Here is a 26,026-nt window from a genome sequence, read left to right as displayed (position 1 = left end):
TATAGTTTCCAAAAGTCATTAGTTATGTAAATCACATCATTTCGAGTCCCATCATTAATGCAATACCAAACTATTAGGACACGCAGCTTAAAAAATTATACAGAAACCACAACCAAACCAAATTCCTCATTTAACCCTTTAGGACACACATGTGTTTAGAGAATGAATCCAGTATGCCTCTCTTAGAATAACCTATCTCTGTCTCCTGCTTTACTTAAGGGATTGACTACTTCCCTTCCTTGAAATCTGAGCCTTGACATTTTGAATATGGAGATAAGAGGTTTCTGCCCGACAGCAACGATATACTGTATTAAACCCTAGAACTCCTCCACCGGCAGTGAATATGGGGATGACGTTGTAGAAGACACAGGGACATAACAGCACCCAGGGTGATTTTGGAGATGGTGCTGCAGGTTGCAGTTTAAGCAGTTTATGAGCCATCACTATTACAACAACTACTGTTGTAAACGTTTAATGAGTCCACACGGGTCCAATAGCACCAACGCGTGTCAGTGGGTTTTTCTCCCGAACGCTTCCTCAGGCTGGCAGCCTTGGTTTTTCAGAGATTATGATCCATGATGTCGCCATGGACAGGACAGCAGTTTTATAGGGTCGATATGCACTTAAAGAGATTGATTCATATCAATGGCTGTTCCCTCGTGACTTTAGTTGCTTGACAGCGTGAATTAAGCAGCTATACAAGGTGCATGCGGCAAGACAAACGAGGCAATCAGATGTCATTATGTCAAGGAGCGTGATGTACGTCAACTCGGTGTACGAATGGAACCAAATGGAGCCTTACAAAGTGTAGTCAAATGTGTTGGTTCCATTTGGTTCTACTGAGGATTGTACTGCGTACAGAGCACCAATGATACAATGTTTGAATTCTATATCAAAATGTTTTCAAATGGTAGAAGATTTCATGGTTCTCAGATTCTGTGAATGTTTGTTAGATTTAAATGTGAACTTTTGTGTGTGTGTGTGTGTGTGTGTGTGTGTGTGTGTGCGTGTGCGTGTGTGCGTGTGTGCGTGTGTTTGCGTGTGTGTGTGTTCAAGCGTCTGGCACGCTCTACGCTCCTGCTCATCCCTCTGCTCGGTGTGTGTGTGTGTGTGTGAGAGAGAGAGAGAGAGAGTGTGTGTAAACAATGTGCAAAATACAACAAACACTACTGACTACTTACAATAATGGCCCCAGTCACAACAGAATTGGCAGGACGATAAAATGGCGGAGGACCAGTAAGTCAGTTTATTATGGAGAACATTTAAAATAGGCGGGGCCGGAGGCTTTGTTTGGAAGAGGTGATCCGCAGAAGAGACAGATGTTCGTGTTTCGGCAAGTAGTATCGGCGTGCTGCCGCCAAAACGGAAAAACAACACCCAAAATGCCAACATACTTTTCATTTATATAAGTGATTGCAAGGTGAACAAGGTGCTATGTATTCACAACAGGAAGCAAATGCATTTAATTCCCCGTCGTCATTAAAATGAATGAGGGGCAAATAATTGTTTCCACTCGTTTGACCGATCCAATCCAATCCAATCCAGAACTGTGTGTCCCACAGCCGGAGCCATTTGACAGAATGCCCTCAGCTATACATGAGTGGTAACCTGTCCTCCACCACCAAGAAACGTTGGCTGTAATCATCGTTTATAAATCATAATCAAATAATCATGAGTCTCTCGACATTACCGGGAGCCCCCTGTCATTAAATCAAAAGCTCATTTGTTGCCTGACGTGGAGCATTTTAGTATTTGTCACTTTGACATGGCAATCAAGCGACATTGTTGAGCCATCGTGACTGCCACTAACCCCCCCCTAATATAGCCCTGCGTGCCCCCCCACCCCAATCCAAACCTTACTTTCACCAATGACTCAGTCTGTCACCCGTCACTCAGTGCAACATTAGCGGATTTATAGCGCTCAGTATACTTTGTTGCACGTGATGTTAACCACTTAAACCCCATATAGGTAATTGGAGTCCCTCAAGGCTTTTTCTTTTCTGTTATTGCGGGCAAAGCTTTAGCTGAAAATAGCCGATCGACGCGCTGCGTCAATACAGATGCTGGTGTTTAAGTGGTTAAGAACAAAAAATAGCAGAGAAGTTTGTAGATCTGCTATTTTTGCTGCGTGGCAGCACCGCGTGCAACTAGGGTTGGGATCCTTTAAGGATTTTAAACGATTCCGGTTCCTTAATTAAAGATTCCCTCTTAAGGATTTCTATATTTAAACCAATAATGTAATTTTGGCCTTCATTATAATTTCTGATAAACACTAATTCAATCATACATACATTATATTATGTTATTGAAATGGTTTTCAAAGTGAGCCCCCCCCAAGGACCCTCCGGGTTACTTTAGGGGATTCCAAATGGACCATTACAGGCAGTGGCGCCGTCGCCTGTTTAATTAAAAGTTACTGTGTACCCCTATGATTCACTCCGGTCCCATTGTGGGTAAAGCAAGCAAACCGTGGCATATTGGCTGGCTGCTCAGGCCGTATACTTCGCTCTGTAACACTCTGAGTTGTTCTCGGGCCACTCGACGCACCCATTTGGTTACATTATTTTGTACACTATAGCAGCGGTTTTCAACCAGTGGTTCGGGGACCACCAGTGGTCCTTGAGGAGGTTCCAGGGGGTCCCCAGCCAAATGAATAGTTAGCAACCAAATTGACCCTTATATGTCTGTAACTCTGAGAGTGTACAAATGGAACCAAATGGACCCGTTAGGGTCCATTTGGTTCCATTTGTAAATGAACACTGATGATGGTGATACAGTGTAGATTGGGACCTCCAAGAAATCTAAATGGTCTAAATCTAAATGAGTCCCTGGCATGTCTTTTCAAATGGGGGTCCCTGGGCTATTATTTGTCAATTTGGGGGTCCTTGATGCGAAAAAGGTTGAAAACCACTGCACTATAGTCTAGTCTGGAGCTGTCTAATCTGACAGCGGGCGGACTTCCTGACGTCTCCGCCTGGCCACACCCACATTAATGTCCCCCTATGTAATTTCCCATGCCACTTGTACACTCTCTGTCTCTCTGAGACATTCAGTAATTGGGTCTAATGATCAAAATAAGAACATAATGTTATGTAAAAACTAAAACTCGCCACGGACAAGGACAAGACCAATCTGGGAACCCATCGCCAAATGAAAAGGAAAAACAGCGCCCTCTGCTGTTTTTGACTATCTCAGTTGGCTCTGGGAGGAAGAAGACGTAGCACCCGTGCGCAAGGAAACCAGGGTTTTGGTCTGCCTTCAGCTTTTCACTTCCGGTGGTGCGACTATGTTTTCATTCCCACTAACAATATTTCTACACGGAACACTAACACCACATCTCCCAGAGAACATGGATCGTTTTGGTTATAAGCCCACTTGTTTCTATGATGAAAGAGGAAGTTAAAATGTGAATATCTTTCCGTGGTTTTGTCTGCTCCGCGGACGCTATTGTTAAATGAGTTTCGGTTTGTTTCGAGTGGGGAAGGATCGGCGGACACGTAAATCCCGCCCACTACATTTGATTGGGTAAAGCGCGGCCTGCTTCCTGATCTGAAGGCACGCCCACTTGTAGGCCAGTGCGTACGCGATATGACGAACCCCCCCGACAGATTCAAACGCAGAGCAGAATCTGTTCTTGAGAGATTAGGACAAGACTTGCCACGGACACATTTTGTCCGCGTGAACGGACACATTCATGACCCCGGGCAACCAGGCACGAATCAGGCATCATTTACCTGTTTGATGGCCTGCAGCAGCTTGCCGTAGCACACCACGATGACCAGGAAGGGCACCAGCAGACAGAAGACAAACAGGCAGACGATGTAGGAGATGTTGTTGGCCGTCTTGGCGGTCCAGTCGACGGAGCAGGTGGTCCCGGGCCCCTCGGGGCCGTAGCGGCTCCAGCCGAGCAGCGGCGGCGTGGTCCAGAAGAGCGAGTAGCCCCAGGACACGGCGATGCCCACTGTCACCTTGCGGTAGTTGGTGAAGTCCGCCTCCATGCAGCCCATCATGGTGCTGTAGCGCTCGAAGGAGAGGGCGGCCAGCGAGATCAGGGACACGATGCCTGCGGGGGGGTCGTATTCAGCCAGTACACACGCACACGCACACACATGAACACGCACACGCACACGCAAACACACACAAACACACACACACAGTGTTGGAAGAAGTACTCACATATTTTACTTGAGCAAAAGTATCAAAAAGTATCAATACCACCATGTAGAAATACTCTAGTCCGGTAATAAAAGTCCGGTATTCCAAATTTGCTTGGGTAAAAGTACAAAGGTATTGGCAAAAAAATATACTCATTATGCAGAATGTCCCATTTCGCACATGTTTCCGCATGTATACAATCCTTTGAAAATAGCAGATCTACAAGCTCACAACGTATCGCTATGCGACGCGTTGTGAGCTTGTAGATCAGCTATTTTCAAATAGACAAAGTAGATAGGGCTGAAGTATATGTTTTGTAATAATAATCAAAATTTTCAAAGTAACTAGTAATTAACATTTTCAAATAATTGTAGTAGAGTAAAAGTACAATATTTGCCTCTGAGTGCAATAGAAGTAAAAGTATTTAACATTGGAAATACTCCAGTAAAGTAAAAATACATAAAAATGGTACTTACAGTAAGTACAGTACTTACTTGATTAAACGTACTTGGTTACTTTACACCACTGACACACACACACACACACACACACACACACACACACACACACACACACACACACACACACACACACACACACACACACACACACACACTACAGTGTGCGACTGCAACACTACACCTAAACTAATACTACATTTAGCACCAGTTAAGTCATGCGTGCAACGGGGTGTCAACCCATAATGAAAATTTCACGCTTTATGGAGCCATCAACGGGAGACAAATAGTCAGTACTTGTCCAAATGTTTAGCCACCTTATCTTCAAAAGTAAATAGAATAAAATAAAAGCGTGGCATTGATCATCGAATATTTCAGTTGCCTGCGGCCATGGTCCTCAGCAGATGCACGTTGTAAATCACGTCCAGTGCTATGCCTGCTTGACAGAGCCCATGAAATGTAGTATACGAGATAACAGAGACGTCCTCAAACAGCACAGAAATGTCCTTTCCCATCATAACAACTCAATAAACACACAAGCTAAAACGGTTTGCACTCTCGCCCCCTCTCTATCTGCTTCATGGCTCTTTATTCTGTCCCCGTCTGCTTTCTCCTTCGCTGTCTCTCTGTTTTCTGCCACTTCATTCTGTCGTCCTGTTCTTTGTTTGTGTCGCAGAGTCCAAACGCTAGTGATCAGAGTTCCTTACAGCACTGCAGAGTGGCTTTAGGTCACGGATGGGTGACATGGACAAGGGGCCCTATTTTCACCGGTGCTGTACCCATTATCCCTAAACTTCTTTGCCATTTTTTACTATTTTAAAAAAGATTTTCAAATAGTTCAAATAGCCAATCTACAAGCTCACAACGTGTCGATGTAGATCAGCTAGTTTAACTATTTAAAAATGTTTTTAAAAAATGTCAAAAAAGTTTAGGGATGATGGGTAAGGCACTGGCGAAAATAGGTCCCAAATCTAGTGTCTTTCGAATTTTTCAAAAATGTTCAAAGATAGCAGATCTACAAGCTCACAACATGTCATGATGCGACACGCCGTGAGATTGTAGCTTGTATTTATTTTAGCTTAAAAAAAAAATCTTGGACTTTTTTAAGATACGGCTGTAAGTGATATAAACCTGGAAAAGACAACAATTGTGCCATATCACACATCTAGTCTCGATATAATATTCCCCAGCTCTATAGGCCAAAACATGCATTAACCACTTCAGCCCTTTGCATACTTAAGCTCGTGGCTTCACCACTGAACGCTGCATTGTGGTTTGTGCGGCTTCATTCACAAACTGCACACACACACTGAGGTAACTATCGATTGCCAAAGATTGGACAAGGAGGTCATGCCGCTATTAGACTCTCGTCTTTCCTTTTAACCCTGCATGTGTTGTTTTTGAAGCCAATTACAAAATGAATTGAAGCTTATATAAAGGTAATAGCCCAGAGGTGCCTGGGGCCTCAGGCAGTAAAGGAACAGACCATAATGCTCCTTTAGAATGTGACTACCGTCTTCTTGTCTCACATGGCTCTCCTCTCTGCCCTTGGTTTCACGGCTTTTTCTACACTGACCTATCTGATTTAAAGCATAAAAATGCCAAAAATAGATCTAAAAAAAAAAAAACTTTGCTGAGGCACTGCGGCCAAAAGCGCTCTGTGCGCAGAACAGAGTGTGTGAGAGAGAGAGAGAGAGAGAGAGAGAGAGAGGGGGGGGGGGTGTAACAGAGAAGGAGAGAAGGAGGATAGGGTGGTTGATGGGGACGAATGAGAGATGAGGGAGGAATGGACAAACAGAGGGATTGAGGGAGGAATGGACAAACGGAGGGAGGGAGGGAGGGAGGGAGGGATGAATAGACAAACGTAGAGAGGGAGGGAGGGAGGGAGGAACAAACAGAGGGAGGGAGGGAGGAATGGACAAATGGAGGGAGGGAGGGAGGGAGGGAGGGATGGACAAACAGGGAGAGGGAGGGAGGGAGGGAGGAATGGACAAACAGAGAGGGAGGGAGGGAGGGAGGAATGGACAAACGGAGGGAGAGAGGGAGGGAGGAATGGACAAACAGAGGAGGGTGGAATGGACAAACGGAGGGAGGGAGGAATGGACAAACGTAGGGAGGGAGCGGTAGAGGAGATCCTGAAGAACAAGAATATGGAGGATGTTTGTGCACGCGTGCAAACACACAGTCACTTTACAGCCTCCTGTGTTCCTCTGCCCGCTACCGTTACTCAACCCGTTCATATGAAACACATAGTGAGCAGTGAAATGAAACGCACTCCACACCTTTCACAGCAACAATACACCTTGTGTTTCTGTGCTTCAGGCTTCATGAGTCTCCACCACTTCCCACATGTAACCACTTAAGCTTTGTTGCAAAAACTGTGAAAAAACGCGCCGCAATATCAATGTAAATTGTCTGTTTCTGCCATTTTTATCATTGGGGGGAGAGGGGGGTGTTTTGAAAATGTTAGCCTATAATGACATGCGCAAAATAGGGATACCAGGTTGAAAGTGGTTCAATTCAACTTACACCATGGACCACTAGAGGTCCGTGGACCACTGGTTGAGAAACAGTGGTCTGCATTATTGTAATTGCTTTTTTTCCCTCTCCTCTCCCTGGTTCCTGAACTCAGCTGCCATCAACATGTCATTTTGATCTTTAACGATTAGTGCTGTCGGCATTAATTGATTTTCTTTGGGTATTAGGTGTAATACCTGAGGGGAATTAAATTCTAAATGACTATAGCATGAAATAATGATTATACAGTAGGAAGCTATAGCTGCAAGGAGGTACACCTCTGACACACGTTGGTTCTAATAGTTTTGAAGGGATCAAGTTGCCATCCTGACCCTTTTTATTTTCTGTTATAATGCAATCATGTTATAATGCTTTATGTTAAACGCACTGATGCCTTGCTTCTTTTTTTTATTGATTGATTGAATACTTTATTAACTGTTCGCAAAAACAAGGCACGGTGGCACAGATTTATACAAAAGAATGCTAAAAGGATAACCCATTAAGGTCCTGTGTATTCAATTCATTGAGGTCCTGCGTATTCAATTCATCGAGACATTTAAAGACAAAAAACAATATACAATAAATATGCAAAAAACATCATATGAAAGAAAGATAATGTACAGTCAACAATTGGGGAGGGGCACCAGGGGCACCCCTGTTTGAGGAACAGTGGTCTATATGAAGCCAAGACTCCTCAATAGAAAGAAAATGGTTTCTCAGTGAATTGCTGTTAATTGGTGACCCTATACTTTTGAACATTTTTGTTGTGCGATATAGAAAATGAACAAGTTCACATTGTGTCACAATTCCACACATCGTGACTTCGTAAATCCGCTATTTTCACTATGTTGGAATGTGGAATTTGCTAAAGTTTTTTTAAACCGATATGCCTATGTATAGATCGCTGTATCTGTCAGTCGTTGTCCCTTTTATGCCCAAATATGGAGATCCCTGATGTCATCAGTATATGCCCATTTATGGGGATGCCCCCTTTTGTGCCCATATATGGAGCTGACTGATTTGTTTTGCGCCTGATGCCATGACGATACATTGAGGTTAGACAACTATATTTGGGCGTATAGCTGCATTCGAACTCCTTATATGGTTATGGCTGAGTCATAGTGATATGAACGTGACGACGTGGCCCCGCCCGCCCGGTCCTCCCAATTTTAATATAGTATTTCCAAAATTGGGACGCCAGGAAAATGGTGAAAAATAATTGTTTTTGTCCTGCAGGGGTTCACATTAAACCCTGGATGTCTTATTGATAATGAGCAGTTAAAGGTTTCCTTAAGCTCCTTTTACTTTTCAGAGTGAGAGTGTTGCAAATCCAATTGCTGCATATGAAGTCTCGAGTATGAAAAAAAATCTAATCAAAATGCAATGTCTGGAAAAGTACATGGTGTATTTCTGCTGTGAGTGGCGTCAGAAAGTGAAATCTAATACATTGTCTCCATCACTGAACAGACTGGAGCCATCACTCTGCCCTCGGACTGTACAAGTACTGTAAAGCAATCTTCAAAGCTGATTAGGATTTCTCTCAGCTAATACAGTAGGTAAATGGGTTATGCTGGCTACCGGTAAAAGTGTTGATTTAACGCTGAGGGTGGGTCCATTTTTACGCGTTGAATTTACACCTTTTTTTATTTTACTGTGCAGTATCTGATGAGTAACGGCCCCCTTGATGACTAGTCTAGCCCCCCTCCCGGGCTGCGAGTGACAAGGGACTCTATTCAAATGAATGGAGAGGGACACCCACCCAGTGCAACTTTGAGGCTGACATCACAGCATTTTTTAAATGAAAGCCTCTCCTGGTCCCCCAGCGGGATCAAGGGCAGTAGCTAAATCTAATATCCTCAAAATAAACGTCTTATGATCTGATAACATTTGAAACGAAATGAAGCAAGCTCTCTCTCTCTCTCTCTCTCTAGAGCCCCCCCCCACCCTCCCCTCTCTCTCTCTGTCTCTCTCTGTCTCTCTCTTCCTCTCTTCTCTTTGTCTTTTAGGAAGTGTCTGATCATTCTTATACCAGGTATAATTAATTCCAGGAAAAAGGCAATGTGATTGAGACCCCCCCCCCTCATCAAACATCTGTCACTGCATATTCCTTTTTATATTACTGTAAAGATCACTTTCACAGAAACCGCCGCGACACAGCTCTGACAGATAAGAGACAGGCGAAAAGATACGGTACACATTTTGGGAAACATCAATGGAGCGGACTGGTTGGCCTTGCCCCCAGTGAGCAAGGCTGCGTATTGATCCAGGTAATGTGTTTGAAGCCAGATATCCATCATCCATAATGGATGTTTTTTGACTGCGCCCAGTGTCGGCCCTATGGGGGGGCATTGGGGGGCAATGCCCCCCCAGATTAGACTTTGTGCCCCCCCAGTTCAGATTGGCCAGATGTTTTTATTATTTTAATTTTTTTCAAGCAGCGCAGCGCAGCGCAGCGCAGTATAGCCTGCCTTTTTTTTCTCCCGCTGTGGAGTCTGTGCCTGTGGAGATGCAATGCCGACATTACATTAAAGACATTATAGGCCTAATGCTGTAATTGTATTTGTTGTTGGTGCATATAGGGGCAAGGTAAATGAACCGAATTAACCGAAATAGAGTTACAAAACACCCCAAAAAAGTAAAATATCCATCCAATAACCGAAAAAAATCGCACGCCGGCGCTTCGCGCCGGCGCGCACGGGTCCATCACGCACGCGCGCTGCGCGCGCGTGCGTGAGGGACAGGCAGGTGCCCCCCCTAGAATAATTAATGCCCCCCTGCTTATTACTGTCTGCAGCCGGCACTGACTGCGCCTTGAACAGACCTTTAATTCACTATTTATTACGTGGGCTCATTAGCTACCCACTCACCCCGACCTTTGTGGCGGAGCAGCATTGTTCTGCTTCCTTTGTCCCTGCCGACATGTCCACTGACCTTCCTGGAAGAATCAACATCGCTGCAGCCAGGTGTGTGTGTGTGTGTGTGTGTGTGTGTGTGTGTGTGTGTGTGTGTGTGTGTGTGTGTGTGTGTGTGTGTGTGTGTGTGTGTGTGTGTGTGTGTGTGTGTGTGTGTGTGTGTGTGTGTTCGTGTTCGAATACTTGCAGGTCTCTGCCTCCATGTATATGTATTTCCATGCCACTGAGTTTCCATGTGTATGTTAAGGCTACATGTTTGATAAAAAAATAATCGGAAAATCATTTAAAATGATGTAACTGTGAGACATGTCTCATTTATTGCACCGATCCCTCGTCTGCTCATACGTATCTAAGGGCTTAATTACCAGAACATTGTCCATATCCATCAGCCTCGAAATCACAGAGGCCATTACATACCATATGGTAGTCTACTGCATGTAATGCTTTATGACACCCATAAGCACAATGAGCCACATTTAGACAATTATAAGAACATCTTTTAACACCAAAAATCATCGCTATACCATGATCACAATATTACAGTATGTGTGTTACAAACACACACCTACAGTAGCGTGTGCAAAAAGTGTCACACATGTCTACAGTACAGTGTGTTTGTGTGTACTGTACACGTTGTGTGCAGAAGCATCATCCTGCGTGTATTCAGTGCAAGTGTGCAACTGTGCATGTGTCTGTTTATGTATGTGTGTGTGTGTGTGTGTGTGTGTGTGTGTGTGTGTGTGTGTGTGTGTGTGTGTGTGTGTGTGTGTGTGTGTGTGTGTGTGGTGTGCAGTCTAACTTCAGTAGACAGAGCGGTCCAAGGTTAATCCACTGGGTGTGTGCATAGTCCGCCCTGAGCAGGAGGCGGGGAGGCTATACACTATACCCTATTATGCAGGGGCATGCGGAGCTGATGGTGGCATGTCACCCCCCCCCCCCCCACACACACACACACACACACACACACACACACACACACACTTCTCCTCACTACAAGGACAAGACGCTAGAAGGTTTTTAGTTTTTTGTTGTGATGCAGAGAATAGACTGCAGAGAGGTGGCAGCAGAGGTGAACCGACTCAATGAGTATGTGTGCCCCATGCAAGGTTGATAATAACAAAGCATGCTGTGTGTGTGTGTGTGTGTGTGTGTGTGTGTGTGTGTGTGTGTGTGTGTGTGTGTGTGTGTGTGTGTGTGTGTGTGTGTGTGTGTGTGTGTGTGTGTGTGTGTGTGTGTGTGTGTGTGCGTGTGTGCGTGCGTGCGCGTGTGCAGCTGTGAATGGCCATGTGTGTGTAACACCCTGCGGGATTTGAACCTGGGTGTAACCAAAACTAAACATCTACCACTCATGCAAGAGGGAATTCGCCCTTTCGCCTGGGGATATATATATATTAGGCTTTTGAGCTTAAGGCAGGGCTACTCCATTACACTGGGTCTCTTGTGGGAAACCAAACATATGGCTCATTTACCCTGGCCAGGGGATATGTAATTATTAGACTTATAAGCATCGGATAGAGCTATGGTGTGTAATATGTGTTTGTTGTGTGTGTCTGAGTGGGAACACTGGTGCCTGTGAGCGCCGGTGCTGCTGTGTGTATGTATCAGTATCGTGTGTGTGTGTGTGTGTGTGTGTGTGTGTGTGTGTGTGTGTGTGTTTATGGGTGGCACACTTGTCACTGTTTTCAGACTTTTAGCATGAAGTCAGATCCGCCTCTACAGGTGCAATTAAGGCTCTCGTGCTAAAGGAGAGGAAAATACGGGGCTGTGTGGCGACATCGATTACCCAGAAATCCTTTCTCAGGACTTGGTGAAGACAGCCACTTCAAACATCAAACTTCAAACGTCAAACAACTTCATTAATCCCACTCGGGGCAATTAGTTTTGAACAGCTTGCAACAGAGAAACTCAGTAACTTACAACAACAACAACATACATACAAACAAACTATACTAATACACCAAGGAGATGATGTGGAATAAAATTATCTTAAACATTCTCAATGGCCCTTAGTCAGCAGCGCAACAATCTCTCCTTAGTTCTACCTCTATCTCATTCTAGTCTCTCTCTCTCTCTCTCTCTCTCTCTCTCTCTCTCTCTCTCTCTCTCTCTCTCTCTCTCTCTCTCTCTTTCTCCCATACAGTATTTGTGCCCATTAAGAAAATACTCATCCATAACCAATGAAAATTCTAATGATGTCTGCAAGCCATTGTGAGACACACACACACACACACACACACACACACACACACACACACACACACACACACACACACACACACACACACACACACACACACACACACACACACACACACAGTTGTTCTGACTCGCTTTTTTTCTCACTCCGCACAGTATAAAATCCTCTGTGTTAATTTAGAGAGTGTATAAATTGACCCAAATGGACCCTTATGGGCGCACTGAGGGTTTTCCTGTGTGCCTCTCTGTCTCTGCCTGCCTCGCTCCGTCTATCTCCAGGGTTTTTAGCTTGTAGACGCGTCTTATCAGAGGGTTTTCCGCTAAATTGGCTCCTTGTGGACGACAGCATGATATACTGTAGCTTCAGACATGTTTAATCTGCAGTCCATATGTTGGGAAGTTTCTCAAGAAAGACATAATATTGGCAGTGGTGGAAAGTAACTCAGTAGCCTATTTACTCACGTGCTGTACTTAAACCCCATATGGTTGAGCGCAGTCCCTTGGGCCTTTATACTAGTCGAAAGGTCTTTTCAGTTTTCTGTTATTGTGGGGAAAGCTTTCGCGGAAAATAGCCAATCTCCTATTTTCCTAGAACTTAATTCTTTGTGGCTGCAGTGAAGTGAACTTTTACTTCTACTCCACTACGTCTCAGAGGGCAGAGGCAAATATTGTACTTTTACTCCACTACAATTATTTGAAGACTTTAGTTACTAGTTACTTTGTAGATTTTGATTATTATTACAAAACATGCATTCCTCACTTCAGACCTACATTTCGGCCATTTGAAAATAGCCGATCTACAAGCTCACAATGCGCCGCGGTGCGACGCATTGTGAGCTTGTAGGTCTGCTATTTTCAAATGATTTTTCTACATTTTCTACATTTGAAAACTTGTGAAATGGGACATTCTGCATAATGCGTACTTTCTACTTTTGGTACTTTAAGTACATTTCGATGCCAATACTTTTGTACTTTTACTCAAGTGAATTCTGTATTCCAGAGTTTTAATCGTAACAGAGTATTTCTATTGATTTACTCAAGATTGTCAAAGTAACATTTCAAACGGCAGCAGGCTGGCCTGCAGGGATGCAGTGATCAGAGACACAATTAACCACTTCCAAACTGGTGTCACTATTTTAGGCATGGCATTATAGGTGACCCCCCCCCAAAAAAAAGAAATAGAACACCTACTAAGCTTGTAGATCAGCTACTTTCACCGCACAACGCCGTCTTACGACTAGGTGTAAAATATAGGGCTTAAGATCATAGATCATGATTTGTGTTTGTTTAATGTCTTTTTGAAGCTTAGCCTGGTAGTTTCTTGTACTCTGCATTATGTCCAAAGGATTAACATAGAGTGTTACTACTCAAATCTGGCTTTCAGACTAGCACTCGGTGAAAACTGGTTTGACAAATGAGCATGCAACTCTGAACACCAACCAGAGCCACAATAAATGCAGCCTTAGTGAATGGGGAAGAGGAAACGGAGAAAAGAGAAGACCTTGGAGAAAACAGGGCTACAGGTCACGCGTAACCTGTAGCCTTAAAGGAGAATTCCTGTCATTTTAAGTGTTATGTTTGATGTGTGTCAAATCACTTACCAACGTAGGAATGAAAATCGCGTAACTCCACAGAGCCCCCTATCAACCCCCACCGTTGTCATTATAGGAGGATATAGAATAGCCCAAATTCGCCTATTTTAACCAATGCAAAGTCTGTTTTTTTGCTTCTAGTACTCATTGTTGAGTCCCATGATAATGTAACAGGCGCTAAAACTCCCGACAAGCTAACGGCTAATAACAGAACGAGCTAATGCTGGTTGCTGGTTTCTCTCCCGACCTGGCAACCTGGGGCTGCCATGCAGAGAGATAAGCAGCCCCAGCGTTAGCTCGTTTGTTATTAGCCGTTAGCTTGTCGGGAGTTTTAGCGCCTGTTACATTATCATGGGACTCAACAATGAGTACTAGAAGCAAAAAAACAGACTTTGCATTGGTTAAAATAGGCGAATTTGGGCTATTCTATATCCTCCTATAATGACAACGGTGGGGGTCGATAGGGGGCTCTGTGGAGTTACGCGATTTTCATTCCTACGTTGGTAAGTGATTTGACACACATCAAACATAACACTTAAAATGACCGGAATTCTCCTTTAAGTTCTCTGTGGATAGTATACTTGTTGGATAACCAAATCCTGGAGGATCAAACGCATGCATAATTCATAGGACATGGGTTACCAAATGAGGGAAAAGATAGAGCAAAGAAAACGGTATGGCTACAGTTTTGGCCAACGACCGAATGGAATAAACAGCTGAAGGGTATATGTGGTCTAATAGTGATGTCCACCATGATTGACCATATTTACACTGCAGCCATTTTGCTCTTACATCATAGGCTACTTGGAGGTGGGCCAAGAGTATGGTGTAAGTCAGTGGTTCGCAACCCCACGTGATTTTGGGGGGTCCCTCCCCGGTGACAATTTAAGGACTTTTAAGACCTTTTCAATACCAAAAGAAAATATAATTAAATGAAAAAAGACGATTACTGCATCAAAGGTAATCAACAAACTATACAATCAAAACTGGTAAAACATTGCCCAAATTGTATCATCTAAATCATTCTAAATGAAATGCCTACAATTCCAAGTGCTTGTCCCCAGTCCAAATATGACTATTTTGGGGGTCCCCAGTTCAATTATGATTATTTTGGGGGGTCGCGGCCTGAAAAGGTTGAGAACCACTGGTTACAGTGAAATCAAATGACCACCATGTGGTCAAAGCTGCTACGTTTAAATTAGCTACGCTGCACACTTACAGTGTCTCTGCCAATGAGCCTTTATTTGTTAGCAATGGTCTACTACAGTATATGTCAGCCAGAGTCTAATCCCCATTGGTTTGTTTAAATGCAAATGCAGAAACAATTAGGAGGATGCCCTCATGAAGGGACACGTCCAAAATGCTATTGATTTATTAAGGCAGGAAAATCAATACCTTAAGCCTTAACAAGGATTTAAGCTATCTGCTGGACGTTACAAAGGATGAGATTATGTTGTTTTGTAGTGTCAATCAGAAGCAAAACTGTTTTACCTTGTTTTACCTTTTAAACCTTTTTTTAAAAGGTTTAAAATGTTGGTTCAAAAGCTCCATGCTGGCTAAAGTTCATTACAGAACACCTTTTACATTGTCACATCTTATTAGTGAGCCATGAGAGAGGGGCTTTGGGTTGTGACGTGTTTTTTGTATTGTGGGTGGCTACCTGCTGCTCTGTGTAAAACCAGATATTAAACGTCTGACCTGGAGCCTCTGCTGGGCACCAATATAAGTCCATGACTCCAGACACATTACAATGGGTGAGAAGGGGACCTTTTTATGCCAGCTTTATGGGTCCTGCATGCAGAGTTTATGAGGATTATCAAAGAACGCTTTAGCTGCTGATGTGCAGATACCCAGACACACTGCCATGCTGCACAGAGATGTGGAGAATTGAACTGAGCCCGATGTGACATCGCCAACCTCGTTTGAAAAATGGTACCTTTAAAAAGCTTAACAACCACAGTAGCAGCATTTGAAGGTAACTACCCAGACGGTGGACCATGCTGTTAAATTGCACAGTTAGAAGGGGCTCGCGTAAATGTGCAATCTAAACTCAGTGTGGCGTTTATGTCATCCAGACGGTGTGGAAATTAGTTATTAGTGGGATACAAGGGCTTTTGAGGCAGGCTAGTGTGTGAGAGTAAAAGTGTGTTTGTTCATCAAACAGTTCTCAACATGTCATCACTTCGTTTGATCAGGCACTGAACAGAATCACAAGCTGCCTATACATGTCTCAGAAATGAATGACCTGATCAATCAATTAGTTGATTAATTAATTCTGCCAGTGACCATCATGTCTCTTGAGGTATGAAACAATTTTCAACCAAAATACAACACATCAAATTAAAGTCTAGTCTGACTACTGTGACCCATAGGGGAAAAATATAGAATTGACAATGATGTGTCTTAAATATGGCAACACAAATGCAATGCAGAGGCGCACGCACGCACGCACGCACGCACGCACGCACGCACGCACGCACGCACGCACGCACGCACGCACGCACGCACGCACGCACGCACGCACGCACGCACGCACGCACGCACGCACGCACGCACGCACGCACGCACGCACACACACACACACACACACACACACACACACACACACACACACACACACACACACACACACACACACACACACACACACACACACACACACACACAGAAGCAAGCACGCACGCAGTGGCACGCACGCTCGCTCGCACACACACACACACACACACACACACACACACACACACACACACACACACACACACACACACACACACACACACACACACACACACACACACACACACACACACAGAAGCAAGCACGCACGCAGTGGCACGCACGCTCGCTCGCACACACACACACACACACACACACACACACACACACACACACACACACACACACACACACACACACACACACAGTCTTTGGCGAGTCCATGGTTGAATATGGAACTGTTTTTGACTCTTTTGACCAACAGTCAGCCAGTAGACAGTCAGAGGATATGAACCAGAGTCCCAGTGTAACCCTGAGAGTCTCATTTGACTGTGTGAATGTAATTAGACTATGGTGAATATTCCCAGTAGTATCATTGAACATGATTGTGCCTCCATGTCATGCATCTGTGTCAGCACTTCACTCCTACACACAGGTACACACAAGTGTCCCCACTCATTACAAAACCCCCTGAGCTCCACAAAACCCATGAGAGCCCACACATAATATACCTAACTGATCAACTAATGAATAGTATACAGTGCAGTGGTGGAAAGTAACTAAGTACTTTTACTCAAGTACTGTACTTAAGTACAATTTTGAGGTATTTTTTACTTTACTGGAGTATTTCCAATTTTCTGTACTTTTACTATACACCACTACATCTCAGAGGCTTAGCCTATATACATTTTGGCCATTTGAAAATAGCCAATCTACAAGCTCACAATGCGTCGCAACGCATTGTGAGCTTGTAGATCTGCTATTTTCAAAAGATTCTTTATACATTTGAAAACCTCTGCATAATGAGTAGCCTACTTTGACACCAATACTTTTGTACCTGAACTCAAGCAAATGTCTAACTCGTGACTTTTACTTGTAACAGAGTATACTCCTACATTGCAGTAGCCTATTGATACTTTTACTTAAGTAAAATAATGTTCCACCACTGAATACGATAGGCCTACGGTATTCTTCACTGTAGCCGCAGGCTCAGTCAGTCACTGTGACAGGCAGCATGACTCAAAACCACCCACACAAGGCACCAACTAATATGCTAAATTAGCTATTAACATGCAACTCTCTAATATCGATGCACACTCTCTCCTGGAACACTAAAATCACCCACTGGCCACTGGGTCTTATAATGTGACACATCACAGTTAATTAGTAGGCTATTGACATTTTGGACCCTTGTGGTCAAGAATCTGCAATTTGAATAAACCGACCCGCATGCAGCCTCCACACGGGTGCCACATAGTCAGAGAAAAGGTCTGTCGGATTAACGCATGCCTCCCCCTCCTAGCTCTGGTCCATAGCATTAGAAGGAGTTCTCCTTAACGCTATGTATGGTACTTTCGGGCCGTTGCCCGCACACCGCCTGTAGCGCAGGCTGCGCAGCCTGTCGTCTTTAGTCAAATAAAAAAATACACTTTCGCCACTTACCAAAAACAAAGACGGTTTTAAGATGTCGAAAGCCTACTTTCCTTAGTGGGAACACTCGGAGCCCCCCACCTCACGTCTACAATACACTTTTTGGCCAGAAAAGAAAATATTTCACCGGAAGGAATAATCTTGTCAATAGAAAATTCCATGCACCAGATCTGTAGAGGGCGCAGTGGAGTAGCTAAAACATTTGTTCCTTTTGGTGAAATATTTTCTTTTCTGGCCAAAAAGTGCATTTTAAACGTGAGGTGGGGGGCTCCGAGTGTTCCCACTAAGGAAAGTAGGCTTTCAACATCTTAAAACCATCTTTGTTTTGGTGAGTAGCGAAAGCGTATTTTTTTTATTTTTACTCCAGACGAGAGGCTGCGCAGCCTGCGCTACCGGGGGTGTGCGGGCAACGGGCAACGGCTCGAAAGTACCATAGCGTTACCCCTTCTAACGATATGGACCAGAACTACCTCCACACATTTTGTTCGGTGTAATTTGAATGGAAATGCACGCGTCTGGTCTGCGGCTTTGGAAGAAGCAGGACTACGTGGAAGTGATTTCACAGCCTATCATGAAGCCTGACAGTCTGAGTCTGAGACAACGAGCAATGCTGCACACACATTCTAGTCTACCCCAGTGGTTCTCAACCAGTGGTCCGGGGACCACCAGTGGTCCTTGAGGAGGTTCCAGGTGGTCCCCATGCAGCTAAATGATGGAAGAGTTGGTTACCAAATGGACCCTTAGATCTTTAACTCTTGAGAGTGTAAAATGAAACATTTATACGCTCTCACGAGTTAAATTATTGTTAAACATCTGCATTACTTATTTAAAAAATGTTATTTTGAACAGCGTTTGCCTGTTGTCTCTCATATTGGTGCCAGCATCAATACAGCATGGAATGGTGGACAACATTGCATCAATATTCTAAGTTTTGGGTCTGAGAGGCTAAATCTCATCAAATGGTGGTCCGTGGCTCAAATGCAGAATAAATAATGGACCTTGGTATGACAAAGGTTGAAAACCACTGGTGGTCTACTACCCATTAGCCTTTCCCCCCCGTTTTTTTTCTCTTCTTTTTTTACAACTTACAGCTTAATTGTCTTGATAGATTTCCAGGCGTCGCCCATGATGACCATACATGGGTACAACAATGTAGTTTTCCCATTGCAGCCAGTATGGTCCGCACCAGCACTTTTTCTTTAAAGAATAGGCTATACAGGCTACACTATGGAGATATACCAATACCATAAGCGCTGTTTGATTATTGTGTGTCACTCATTCTGAATAATACATTTTCACAGAAAGATAAATGGTGACTATCAAAAAGCTTTGAGGGGGAAAAAAAACTGCGATAATTATAGACTATACTCACCACAATATGATAACAAAGAGACAATAGCCTACATCTATCAGGCATCGTGTAAATTATTCAGGCATGGTGGAGACACGCACACCTGAGTCTGTAAAAGTGATCCGAATAAAGGAACAATGTGCAAGGCGTTTTCAGATTCAAAATGTGCCTATAATAAGCTACTTGTCTGGGTAAATGTGTGATTATGAATATTGCTTTGAAATCAAAGTTTAATGTCAGACATAATGCACGATTGCCATGTAAATGATGGAAAATATTTATTCCTGGATTCTCAATGTCGTCAATAGAAAACTATATGACCGATTTGGACACCTGATCTCATAAACGCAGTGCGCTGGCAACACTCCATAATAACTGGCAACACTCTATTAACATTGGACCATCGAGCCCCCCCTTTTCCCCCCAGAACACATCTGAAACGAAACGGCCAAAAATGTCGATAAAACACAGAATGATCACATTAAAACACACTACTAAAATTCCCACTCACCGAACAGAGAGTTGCAGAAGCCGTACCACACGCAGCCGCTGGGTCCTATGAGCCACCTGCCCTGCGTGCTGGCCGCGAAGCTGAACGGCGTCCCCACGACGCACACCAGCAGGTCGCTGAAGGAAATGTTAATCAGCAGCATGTTGATGGGCGAGCGCAGCGTCTTGTAGCGGCAGAACAGCACCAGCACCAGCAGGTTGTTCAGGAGCCCGAACGTGCCGATGAAGCCCAGGCACACCGCCACCACCAGGTGCCCGGTGGGGGTGAGGGTCGCCCGGTAGCCGCTGGTAGGCTCCAGCTGCCCCTGCTCCTGGCCGTCGGTGCCGGCGCACAGCACAGCGCTATTGGCCCCTGCAGGCGCGCAGTCGCCCAATAAGCTCACATTGGGCGCGATCATCGCGATCCCCGCGCGGTGCGCCTTGCCTCGGCTCGCACTGAACGAGAGCTTTAATATGTCATTGGCATTTTGGGGGGTTTTAGTGATGATAACGTTAATTGTAAAGCGGAAGTCAATAGACTAATAGGCTACTTGTTGCTTCTAAATTAATGGGTTCAAAGTTAAAAGTGAGACAGAAATGGAAAGGAAAAAGCCCAACACGGCTCGGCTCGGCTCGGCTCGGCTTCCAGGGAGGATCGGAACTTTAGTCACCACTACTAGGTTTAGGTTTAGGGGGGGTGGGGGGGTTGGAAATCAGGCGAAAAAAGTTTGGAGAGGCTGTGCTCCACCCTGTGGTAGTTAGAATTCCACACACACATACTCACACACACACACACACACACACACACACACACACACACACACACACACACACACACACACACACACACACACACACACACACACACACACACTAGCCAACTAAACTATCAGTACTATCTCATGCTCTCTCTCTCTCTCTCTCTCTCTCTCTCTCTCTCTCTCTCTCTCTCTCTCTCTCTCTCTCTCTCTCTCTCTCTCTCACTCCTATCCTATCTCATGGACCCCCCCCCCTCTCTCTCTCTCTCTCTCTCTCTCTCTCTCTCTCTCTCTCTCTCTCTCTCTCTCTCTCTCTCTCTCTCTCTCTCTCTCTCTCTCTCTGTTTAAATGACTGTAGCCTGCTCTCTCTCCCTGGCTGACGTCTGGAGCCCGGTAGGGAGCGGAACACACGTCGCGGTTCGGTAGGAGCAGAAGAGCCGCTGGACGGTGACAGCGCAGAGGAGAGGCAGGGCGAGGAGCAGGTGGTGATCACTTGACCCAACAGTTAAGTGAAGCTCCGCTAGCGATTCCGAAGCGCAATTTAAACTCCACCTCAAAGTTGCAAGAGTCTTGCTCTCTCTGTATCTCTCCCTCTTCTCGCCTTCTCCTCCTTTCAGCCGCTCGGGTGCAACCAACCACGCCTGACGTTGTTTCTGTCTGTCTGTGTGGACACTCGGGATTCGGGACTCCCTCTTTCTTTGGTGCTTCGCCCAGGTGGGCGTGGTTATATATGCCTAAACCCTAACGACCCAAACTGCCGCTGTCCCGGTGCTGAAGTCTATTCCAAACTGCCGCTGTCCTTGGTGCTGAAGTCTATTGAACTGCCGCTGTCCCCGGTACTGAAGTCTATATGCCAAATTGCCGCTGTCCCCGGTACTGAAGTCTATGCCAAATTGCCGCTGTCCCCGGTGCTGAAGTCTATGCCAATTTGCTGCAGATGGCCGCTCGGTCGCTTGAACCCGAGGATGAAATTATGATCACACATGAAGCAGTTTGTGTGTCTAGTCTACTACTTCCGACAACTTATAACAACAGCTCCCAAATTGCAATTGTTTTTATTGGGAAATAATTGTTTTGGGGAAAGTAACTATAGACCTTTTTCTCTTTCATTCGAGGAATAGGCATAACATAATGGCATCTGGACTGAGCTTAGTAACATTTTATACACACATTTCCTATGCACACACAGTAGCCTACATTTAACAGCCTCAAATTTCAGCACATAGGTTGCACGCAAGCGCGCGTACACACACACACACACACACACACACACACACACACACACACACACACACACACACACACACACACACACACACACACACACACACACACACACACACACACACACACACACACACACACACACACACACATACAGAGTTTCAAGTTGATTGGAGGCATGCTATTGCATTCTTCTGTGGGGTCAGTCAGCACAGAGTAATAGTCTTTTTATTGGCGCTCTGAGGATAACATTTGATTGGAACATTCTAATGGTGAAGTATTACCCTGGAAATATGTGCTTTTCATTTATAATTGTATTCATATATATGTTATGCACTTAAAAAGGAAAACATTTAGCCCCATCAAATCAAATTAAAATGGTGTTAACATTTTTGCCAGTGGCTATGACTGAGTTAATAAGTGATTGATTTTTACAGTCAGGAGGTAAACTCAATTTAATCTATTCCGTCTATTTTGGCATTATTGTTAACATGCCCTGGGGATGGCAGCTCCAGACTGAATGGTGAGGAAAAGCAGAATGCTTAAGGTGATAAGTGTTAGCACCTACGCTCTTGTAAATCCCACCACAGGCTAAGACATAATCTCCATGTTCAGAGGCAGCATAAACGTGCTCATCCTTTTGAGCCCTCACTCCATGGCAGCCAACACAAAAAATAACAGGGAAAGAGGAACCCACTTTAGTACATAATTATAATCTCTGAGGTATCACCCACCATTAAATTACTAATATTGAGGCTTTGAACCAACGTAGAAGTGGAGACGTCCCTATACTTTGACATGCCACCCATCTGGACTTTGACCTGTTGAACACTATGGCTCATTAGCCTGGAAACCAGAGGAATCTGCCACGGCTCGAAAAGCCCTGGGCAGATTTAGTCTGGCACTCCTCCATTTGAATTACATTTTGCTCACCCCAGAGTTGTGGGTGACCAATCAGAGCCCACTATTCAAAGCAGGATTTTTTTTTGCTGTGATGTTTGAATCTTTTTCCACACCTTGGAAATGAATCTTCTACGCCGAAGTTCCAGACTAATATATACGCAGTGATATTAGTCTGGCCATGCTCATATCTGAGCTTTGACTCACTAGACCAGAGGTCTTCAACAGGGGGTCCGGGACCCCTATAGGGGGTCCTCAGAGTTACTACAGGGGGTCCGCCAAATCTTTGTGTGATATGATTTATTATTTTACCGTAACCACTTGAACCGATAGCATCCCTTTTCTGAGGAGAACTTTAACCAAAAATAGCCGATCTACAAGCACACAATGCCTCGCGTTGCGGGGCGTTGTGAGCTTGTAGATCGGCTATTTTTGGCAAAGAGGTAAAGGTGTAGAGGGAAAAAAGAGCAGACCACGTACAAAAAAAAAGGTGAATCTGAAACACAATTTTATACAATATAGAGGGGTAAAATATCCCTCTCTCAGCTAGGGAGTCCTTGGCTGAAAACGTTGAAGACCCCATGCACTAGACAGAATAAATTATATAGCTAACATCTCTGCTTTGATAATTGCCGCTGCATTATGGTACATGAAAACAAAAATAAAACACATGGTGGAGAGTGGGGACAGGGTGGTGTTTGTTTGGGAGAGGAATTGCAAACTGGCTGTCAGAGCCATTGCCATTCCAGATCAGTATCATACAGACATTTTGAGGGTAATGACTCCAAAAATGGAACTACTACACCTCATTTATGGGAAGGGACAGGATGTCCTAATTTAAATGGCAAACTTGTTTTCTTTCTCGCTTTGCCTGCCCTTGTCTGAAATGGAAAGGATACAGAAAACCTTGTACACAATAATGCCCACATGAACACCTCCTAACAAGCTCTGCGTACTGTACATTACAGCCATTTGCACCAGCAGAAGCACTGCATTTTGAGCCCCCATTTGGACCCTAATTGTGCTAGGTGTTGGATTTTCTCTCATCGTTTTTATTATTAAAACACATTTTCCAATATGACCCTCGAGGAACAGAACTCCATGCTCCCTCAAGTGGTGCAAAAAATGTCAACTATCAGTCAAAAGGAAATCCTTATGGTCCTAGGATGGCATTTAGAGTTAAAAAGCATCGTTCTTAATTATGCACACATGCTTAAAATGTGCTATCTGCTACATTTGTCTTCACTTTGCACAGCGAGGAAGGGGGGAATTACAGAATTGGATGGAAATCACACTGTTTCCCCTCTCCAGTTTTCACTTATTATCTCCCTCTCACCAAATAGTCTCCCTTGTCATTTAGGTAACAAAGTAATAACCTGTGAAAACAGTATGGTGGCATTTACTCTAACAGCGTCTTCTCTCTGCACTCTAATTGGACTGAATTAGGACATCTGGGTTCTGGTTCTGAATAGCATTTACATTTAAACATGTCTGTGGTGCTGGAGTTGGATTTCTGGGTCAGCATGGTGACTGGCTCTAAGGAGCTCATCTCGGGTGATTAAGTATAACTGGGGTCACAAGGTTATGTGGAGATCATCTACATTATAGTATAAAACAGAGGGGGGAGGCATTTTATCGATATTGTCCCTTTGTGGATTTGTTTGTTTAGCTTTTTATAATTAGAGTTTTGTTCTTTTCCCTCTCAAGCCTGCATGCTCTTGGCCAAGACTCGTCATTGCTCTGTTTTGTGCTCCCTTGAGAGAGACAGTGATATCTCTCTTTTGCTTCATGTGGGGAAGTAGAATACATTTCCGCATTGCAACAATGATAAGGTATGCTACAGTCACAGCACCAGCACCCATACAAATGCACAGTAAGATGTTAATTTAACTCCAAGTACTGTTCTTAAGTACAGTTTTGAGGTATTTTTACTTTACTGGAGTATTTCCAATTTTTACTTTTACTACTCCACTACATCTCAGAGGTAAATATTGTACTTTTACTCCATTACAATTATTTGAAAACTTTAGTTACTAGTTATTTTTTATTATTATTACCAAACATACACTAACCATTTCAGCCCTATACATATTTCGGCCAATTGAAAATAACCGATCTACAAGCTCATACTGCGTTGCAATGCGACGCATTGTGAGCTTGTAGATATTTTCAAAACAGTTTGTATACATTTTGAACTTGTGAAATGGGACATTGCACATATGCTCAATGAGTACTTTTGTTACTTTTAAGTATATTTTGATACCAATACTTTAAAAAAAGAAAAATATTTTATTTTTTAGAACATTTAGACACACTACAGACTACAACAGACTCAGACTAATACTTTAGTACATTTTGAATACGGGACTTGTACTTGTAACAGAGTATAATCAACATTGCAGTATTGATATTTTTACTTAAGTAAAACATGTGAGTACTTCTCCATCACTGGTCTCGTGCAGTACACATGAGTCTGATATACTGTAGGCCATGATTTATATAAGACATAAACTTAGAGCAATATCCAGAATCAAATTTGCAAGCAAAGTTAATAGCCAATTTTGCAGTTGTGTGATTTCTTGTATCCTACAATAAAACGATTTGCTGACAACACGGGAAATCTGGAAATGAGTGCAATCTTTTACGCTTGTAATTGGTTTATGATGGCAAGTTGACCGCAGACTTGGTTGTCGTTCCAGAGAAAACCACATGGGTTGGCTGAAGCCCCATTCATACTTTTAAACTTCCGTAAAAAATATAAATAAAAAAGATCTACAAGCTCACAAGGCTGCAACAAGCTTGTAGATCTTTATTTTTTGGTGCACGACACCGTCACATGAAATGACAGTATAGTTAATGGGAAGAAGGGGGTATCATGCATCCCCTGGAAATTCTTCTAATCAGTGTTTCTAGATTGGAAGAAATGTGTACAAAAGGATGAGCTATATGTTAAAAGGTTATCAAAAAGTCCCTTATACCATTTATATGCAAATTAGTGCCATCATTATCGAAACATAATATATTTTCCCTATAAATCAGCCAATATTACACCTAACTGAACAAATAAGGTGTCTAGACCTACAGTATGTGTTGAGGGTCAAGAATCTTAAAGTGATCACATACCTGTGGCAATGTGGCATGCTGGGGTGGTTAAACTGATTTTGATGTTATATTAACCCTGCCATTGTGTTAGGGTTATTTTTGACCCATTTTCAAGTTTAAATACTGTAGGTAAAAAGTACCCTTTACATTTTTTTTATTTGAACAAGGCTTCATGATATCCTCAGAAACAGCTATTTTAACGCAACAAATGTAATTAAAACCATTT

At 43.7% G+C, this 26,026-nt stretch overlaps 1 protein-coding gene across 1 annotated transcript in view; it reads right to left on the bottom strand.

Moving 5' to 3' along the window:
• LOC311046051 (vertebrate ancient opsin-like) overlaps positions 1-20,235 on the bottom strand; it is a gene marked incomplete at its 5' end in the record, with an annotated part of 77,777 nt that extends 57,542 nt beyond the window's left edge. The window contains 2 exons of the mRNA XM_084058154.1: positions 3,735-4,063; positions 19,839-20,235. Coding sequence (XP_083914280.1) covers positions 3,735-4,063; positions 19,839-20,235 — 726 coding nt within the window. The remainder of the gene's footprint in view (positions 1-3,734; positions 4,064-19,838) is intronic.
• Between the last annotated feature and the right edge of the window lie 5,791 nt (positions 20,236-26,026).

The sequence above is a fragment of the Gymnoscopelus microlampas genome, assembly GCF_963454915.1.
Source record: "Gymnoscopelus microlampas genome assembly, chromosome: 5".
NCBI lineage: Eukaryota > Metazoa > Chordata > Actinopteri > Myctophiformes > Myctophidae > Gymnoscopelus > Gymnoscopelus microlampas.
The sequence above is the reverse complement of the archived record's forward strand: the minus strand, read 5'-3'. Positions and strand labels throughout refer to the sequence as shown.